This window comes from Setaria viridis, chromosome 2, assembly GCF_005286985.2.
Source record: "Setaria viridis chromosome 2, Setaria_viridis_v4.0, whole genome shotgun sequence".
Taxonomy (NCBI): domain Eukaryota; kingdom Viridiplantae; phylum Streptophyta; class Magnoliopsida; order Poales; family Poaceae; genus Setaria; species Setaria viridis.
Window position 1 is genome coordinate 24,379,967 of NC_048264.2, and position 7,135 is coordinate 24,387,101.

At 46.3% G+C, this 7,135-nt stretch overlaps 1 protein-coding gene across 1 annotated transcript; it reads left to right on the forward strand.

Moving 5' to 3' along the window:
- The first annotated feature begins 495 nt into the window (after positions 1-495).
- LOC117845498 (disease resistance protein PIK6-NP) lies at positions 496-4,317 on the forward strand. The gene has a single exon (XM_034726557.2). The coding sequence runs from the start codon at positions 746-748 to the stop codon at positions 4,097-4,099; it is 3,354 nt and encodes a 1,117-aa protein (XP_034582448.1). The 5' UTR covers positions 496-745; the 3' UTR covers positions 4,100-4,317.
- The last annotated feature ends 2,818 nt before the right edge of the window (positions 4,318-7,135 follow it).

Genomic DNA, 7,135 nt, shown 5'->3' on the forward strand with positions numbered 1-7,135 from the left:
CCGGCATGGATAGGTGGTAGCACTAGCAGCCGATAGCGACAATGTGTTTTGTAGTAGAGGTAGGATTTTATACTCTGTTTCCATATGAACTTTTAGATGAAGAAAGCATAAGTTTGGGTCAAGATATATGCAGCTAAAATTTTCATTTAAGATGTAAACATACCTTCTTGCTTTCTACTATAATGAAAAGGTAGAGCACCTACCATATTTGCTCAAAATAAATTTTCCATTTCAATTTGAATTTCTTGAGAGCAACCATTTGCTCCAAGAGACCGTGCTACAAGGGAACTTCCTAACAGAATAATCAGTCTTTCCTCCTTGGAATAAGAATAATCATGTTCAAAGACTGTGCTTGCTTACTCTGGAAAGAAAGAGTGCAGCTTCTTTCTTTTTTTCACGGGAACACTTGCCTCATTCGGTTGCCAAAGCATAAGTAGCACTTTATTCAATGGAAGCAAAAGCATAGTATCTACAAATCTTTTGTCTTTGGAAAAAGCTGGGATTTGTGTGTTTTATTCCATCGCAACAAGATACCCATAAGCTGGCGCCCCCACCTACCTTGCAGCGTGCACAAGTTTGGAAGGGTCATCGTTCCTTACTTTGCAGCGTGCATGATGAGCAAGCATTCGCCCCAGAGATGCTGAGCTACCTACAATCTAGCACGAACTGGAACTCGTCCAAATAAAATCAAGGCACTAGAGAACACAGCAACCAGTTGATCATTTACCTCCGGAACGAGTTAGTGATGGAGATGGCCGCTGGCAGCGCCCAGAGCGCCGTCGACTCGCTGGTGGGCCGCCTCACGTTGGCCCTCCTCGACGAGGCGCAGCTGCTGAGCGGCGTGAGCGGCGACGTGGAGTTCATCAAGCGCGAGATGGAGAGCATGAGCGGCCTCCTCCTGGACGTGTCGGACGCGTCCGGGCGGCAGCACCCCAGCAACCAGGTCCGGGCGTGGATGAGGCAGGTCCAGGAGCTCGCTTACGACTCCCAGAGCTGCGTCGACCGCTACGTGCAGAACTTTGGGGGTGCCTCCGCGCCCACGGGTGTCCTCGCCACCCTTTGGCGGGCGCCGCGGACGGTGCTGGCCCGCCGCCGCATCGCCAAGCAGATCCGGGAGCTCAAGGCCCGGGCGGTCGAAGTGGGCGAGCGGAGGCAGAGGTACGGGGTCATGTTCCCCGACAAGTTGCCACCACGTCAAGAGGCGGGCAGCAGGGACGGCGCTGACGAGGAGGCAGACAGCAAGAAGGCGGCATCGAGGCGCCGCGCATTGGATGAGGCCTTTGTGCTGCTTGATGCAGACGTGCCGGTGGAGGCGGCTCTCAGATGGTGCCTGATGGGGAAGCAGTTGTCGGAGCCTGAGCCCGGTTCCGGCAACTTTCTGTATGACTCCGGGTACGCACAAGTGAACTACTTGCTGTACCACTTAGCCAACGAACTCTTCAACATGGTGGAGCTGTACGAGTGGCTCAAGGGGATGGGTGATGGCCGCCGTCCAGACGATGAAGGCAATAAGTGGATGAGCACCGCATGGCTGTGGCTGCTCAATGACAAGATCAATACCATCGGCAACATGATCCATGGGAAAACCCGCCTGTTGGACCGCTGGATTGAGAGCAAGACATGGCCGTTCCTCAACAGGATGAAGTGGCTGAAGCAGAACATATCTGTGGGAACGCCCCATGGCCGCCAGCTATCTCCCTCCATCAGCCAGCAGGACGACCATAAGCTTAAACTGGACCATGCCAGGGAGACGATGCGGTGGATGAAGCGGGTATTCGGCGATCATCATCCACATGGGCAAGGGCTTAGAGTCCTCTTTGTGCTCTCACGACCAGCAGTTGAAGGAGGCCTTAGTCCGCGCGACGACTTCTCCGCCAAAGAACTAGGGAGGAGAGCCTACAGCCATCCTCTGGCGGTAGAGAAGTTCGAGAGCCGGGTGTGCATCGACGCCAACATCTACACACAGCGCAAGGAGAGGCTTCATAGGCTACTTGATGGTTTGCTCCCCAACAGTCCCGCTGGAGGCGCTGACCTGCTCAGCCTCAGCGAGGCAGAGCTGGAGAGCAAGATTCAGCAGCACCTGCGAGGAAGAAAATTCTTGATTGTCCTCAACGATCCTCATGACGATTCAGCATGGGAGCACATAAGGCAAGCTTTGCCTGCTCCAAGTGATGGCTTCTCAGATGGCAGTGCTGTTATCGTGACCCCATCAATGGAGCACCAGGAAGACAGGGCTGACGGGTGGATCACCGCCAGAATGCTCTTCTCGCATTACCCCGGAACCCTTCCGTACAAAGTGTATGTCTGCTCTCTTGACACTGAAGCTCTGCGCAAGAAAGTTTCCGAGCTGTGCGATCCGAACTTGGCTGGCACTGTAAGCAAGGTCCTGATGAAATGCCGCTCGGACTCATTTTCCACCAAGATGGTGTTCCATGCTCTGCATGCAGATCCTCACAGAAGCAAGGGAGAATGGGAGAAATTACTGTCCAGCCTAGATGATTTTTCCACGGTGAGTAATGCCAGGCATATCATAAGGTTCAGCTATGACGGCCTGCCCAGCAGTTACAAGAGCTGCTTGCTGTACCTACGCATCTTCCCCCCGGATTGCAAAATCAGGAGGACAAGTCTAGTTAGGCGATGGGCTGCCGAACGCCTCATCACCAAGAGAGGTGGGATCAGTGCAATTGATGAAGCTGATCATTGCTTCCAAGAGCTCATTGATCGGCGCCTTGTTCTTCCTGGTGACATCAACCCTCAAGGCAAAGCCAAGAGCTGCACAGTACATGTTCCTGTCTTATCCTTCATTGCTAGGATCACCGGCGATGATGATCCCGCTGCTAGCAACTCTGATCTGGTACCTGAACTGGCCCATCACCTTTCCATTCGCAACGGAATCCAACTCAGCAGGATGAAGAGAAAAGCCACACGTTCCAATAATTGCTGGAGAATCCTCAACCCTTCCTCTACCACCGTGGAGTCAGAAGATTCCAAACTGGACATCCTAACACTTCTTAATCTGCTGCCTGCAGCTCAACTTGGATTGGTCAAAGTGCTGGACCTAGAAGGGTGCCCTGGCTTGAAAAAGCAGCACCTCAAGAACATCTGCAACAAGATATTTCAGCTCAAGTATCTAAGTCTAAGGAACACAGATGTTAATGAGCTGCCCAAGGAAATTGACAAGCTCCAAGACTTGGAGACATTTGACATCAGGCAGACAAAGATACATGCCTTCCCTGCAAAAGCCACTATTCTCCGAAAGCTAGTGTGCCTTCTTGCCAGTCGCATTGGTCCTCAAGGCAAGGGTGCCATGGGATCTGGTGAAGAATCATTTTCTACCCTTCGTATTCCTCATGGAATTGGGAGCATGGAAAACATAGAGAGACTATCCCATGTTGAAGTTTCTGAGACTGCTGATGTGGATGCCCTGAACAATGTTGGCCGGTTGCAGAAGTTGAAGAAGCTAGGTATTGTTATCAATGGCAAGCAAGATTTCCTCGACCGTCTGCTTCAAGTAATTGGCAAGCTAAACGAAGTCATATGCTCGTTTTCAATCTGTATCAAAGATGGAACTGAGATTACTGAGATGAAAAGCTCAAAACTCCCGACCCCCAGATCTCTTGCAAAACTTAACATCAGTGGCAAGATAAGTGGGTTGTCTACATGGATCAGCGAGCTTGAACAGCTTTCCAAGATAACTCTATCCCATACCTTCTTGGAAGACATTGATATACGGATCCTAGGCAACCTTTTCAACTTGCGTTTCTTAAGGCTTGGGAGCGAGTCCTATACTGACAAGAACCTAACATTCAGGAATGGATTCAGTAAACTTGAGGTTCTTGTCATTGAGAGCTCACATATTTCTGACATCCATTTTGAACAGAAAGCAGCTCCTAAGCTTGAGAAGATTGTTTGGACGTCTACCTTTAACTGCAAAATAGAAACTCTCGCAATTGAGAAGCTTCCAAGCCTGAAAGAGATTGAACTCAATGGTGTCTGTGAGAGGAGTCGCGTAGAAAAATCTGTGAGAGAAAATCCAAAGAATCCGAAGCTTAAATATAATACAGATCCAATGTGTGAGGACACTTCTGCCATGGAGTAGCAATCATTTCTGCTTTCATGCAGTCAACATGGAATACATGTTTGTGTGAGTGAGTACATGTGTCCATGGTTGTTTACTCCGGTTTTGTGCATATCTGTAAGCTTGACCATAACATTGTGTTTACTCTCCTGAGTTGGACCTGTTTGTTCATGTAATAAGTAGTATATGCATGCATGAATGCTTGGTGCGCTGTGTTAATGTATTGTGTGTTAATATTTGATTGAGTAGTGTAACGACCATTTAAGTGATGCAACTATACCTTTTAAATATGACATGCGATATTATACTTTGTAGAGAATATATTGAGTACTAAAGTAGTTAATCTTTGTTCCAACAATTTTTATGTATACCATTTTTTGACATTGGAGGACGTCCTTTTTGGAAGTGCCATTCAAAAAGGGCATTGCTTCTAGTTGTATGAAAAAAGACACCTACTGCCGCAAATCAATCCTTCTTTCTATTTTTTCTAAGTATTTATATTTAAATACTGAAAGATACTGAAATTCTAAATTATTTAGTTCATTTTTATCTAATGTGGTTAACACAAGAATATTTAAGAATTTCTATTTAAATCAATTTCTATATCAAATATACATATAAAATTATTTATGGGGGATAAGCAATCATATAAGATATGGAGACGAAAAGAAGGTACAGTTCAAATAGTTATAAACAAAGCTATTCTCTTTAATAAAACATTCTGAAACTTAGATAATTCTACTTCTACTCATTAGAATTTCCATTTTATAGGATTATTTTCATCATTTATCAGGTTATCTGTCACGTGCAAGGTTTATTGGGTATGGCCCTCCCTCCAACCAAGCCCCTAATACTATCTGTCCACTATAAGCTTCTCTAATTTACAGGGTAACCAACAATTTCCTTCTTGCTCATATAACATTTCAACTGAATTAACACAGAAAATGAAGATTAGAAGACCCAGCACAGCTGTCAGACTGTATGAAATATGGATCCTTCCCATAATACCTAACAACACCTAATAGGCTTTATCTGTATAACTATAACATGCATTGCATGATACCCCCAGGAAATGCATGAACAGCTTAGCATATCTCAAAAGAATAGCAGGATATTTGAATCAATCTGAACAAAATATTCTTACCATAATCAATTCGATTTGCTTCAGAGGTCTGCGTTGGCACATATGTTTTTAGATTTACAGTTTGATAAACAACAAGAGAACAGCCTCCTGCACCAAAAAAATTCAGTATTTAAGAACGTCTTAACAACATTAAAACCTACAGATGTATTAATCAAGTAGCAAACAAGAATTTGCCTTTTCTTTTCCATTTGTCTAAGCAGACTTACAAAAATGATAACTCGAGGTCTTGAGCACTGATTACAGAATGGAGCAGTATTAAAGTAATATTATGGGCTAAACCATTATAGAATATATCCTTCATGAACGACTTTGGAACCATATGAAACTAGTGAACAGGAAGTAGTTCCAGGAATGTTAAGACACAGAAGAGGACATAGAAAGCACACCCACTTTGGCAGTCTTGGTCACAAGCAACTTAGGATCTATAGAAGGTGGGTACAGGAACAAGAAATGTGTCATCTTCAAAGTGTCTCCTAGTAAGATAAACATCTTGATAGTTGATAGTATTAAGGACAACTATAGTGTGGACATGTTAATAAAACTGCCATATCCAGCATCAAAGAAGTACGTTAGTATTTCCATTGTTGCTATGCCTGATTTAGAAGCTGTAACCATGGCAACCTAATTAATTGAGTAATAAGAAACTAGCACTAGAAGAGGAATTTGTTGTTCCACGCTCACTGAATGAAATGAGAAGCCATAGTGCATCATGCCAACTTGAAATGCAACCATGTTTTAAACACATCATTGGAATATACAACTAATTGCTCTCCTGTACTGTCTTCTTCTTCAAACAAGGACTAACATGCTACAACAGGGTTTCACATCTAGTTAGTTGGATGGGGCACCAATCTTGACTGCAATCGCAACACAAAAGACACAGAAAGTTGTGGCATACAGTGAACCACGACGACATGACGTGTTAGGATGTGATACTTTGCTGAGAGACTGTATATGAAACTAAATCTGGCAAAGGTGCATATCATTCATATCATGGGAACGATAAATTAAGTCAAAGGTTGAACAGAATAATGGTAGGTATGGATACTTCGCTTAACAGGTACACATAGTAGCCTAGCCCCCATGCTTTCAGTGCAGGGGAAGTCCTCATGGCGTCACCTTGCCCATCAATTCGTCAAAAATGTTCTCAACCTGCTGCGGTGCATGCAAAATTAGAGGATAGACCTGAAGGTAAAATATTACTACTAGCCTACTAGGCCAGCCATATTGGAATAATTTAAAACTACTTAGTAGGTCTACTATAAGAAACACAAGCTATCAGGACAAAATTCTATCATTCTTTGGACAAGGAACTGTAAGAACCCTCACCTTGTGTACATTGGTCTTGCGTGCTGAAGAAGAGGAGGAAGAGCGCCGGACAAGTCCACAGCGGCCTGAATCGAACGAATTGGGCTTCGAAGGTGGAGCAAAACCAACTCTTCTCTCACGGGGGCTTAGTGACTCGACCACCACTCCGCTCCACTGGGAGTGCGACGAGGGAGGGGAGCGGCGCGCGGAGGAGCATGGGTGGTGGTGGCGGCGGAACCGGCCGGCGGCCGCCACTGGGACGAGGGAGGGATGGGGCTCGAATGGGGTGGCTTGGCTGAATCAATGCGAGGAGAGGAGGTGGGAGGGAGAAAGGAGGAGAGAATCTGGGAGAAGGCCGCAGGCCCGCAGCGCGGCGTCGCAGAGCTCGCCGGCGCCGGCGGGCGAAAATGGGGAGTGGTGGCTCCACACGTACGTGGCTGACTCGCATGCGCTGGCGGTGTTAGGCCCAATTTTAATAATGGGCCCTCCAGCGAGGCGTCAGTTCTAGCTAGGATATAGAAGCCCAAGTTGACAGCAGGCTTACAAGTTCAGGCCCTCTAGGGCACCCGCAATGGGTAGACAAGCTCTCTATCTCTGTAGTCGTG

Excerpts from the sequence above, each read along its gene's own strand:
- LOC117845498 (XM_034726557.2), top strand. The coding sequence starts at position 746 with ATGGAGATGGCCGCTGGCAGCGCCCAGAGCGCCGTCGACTCGCTGGTG.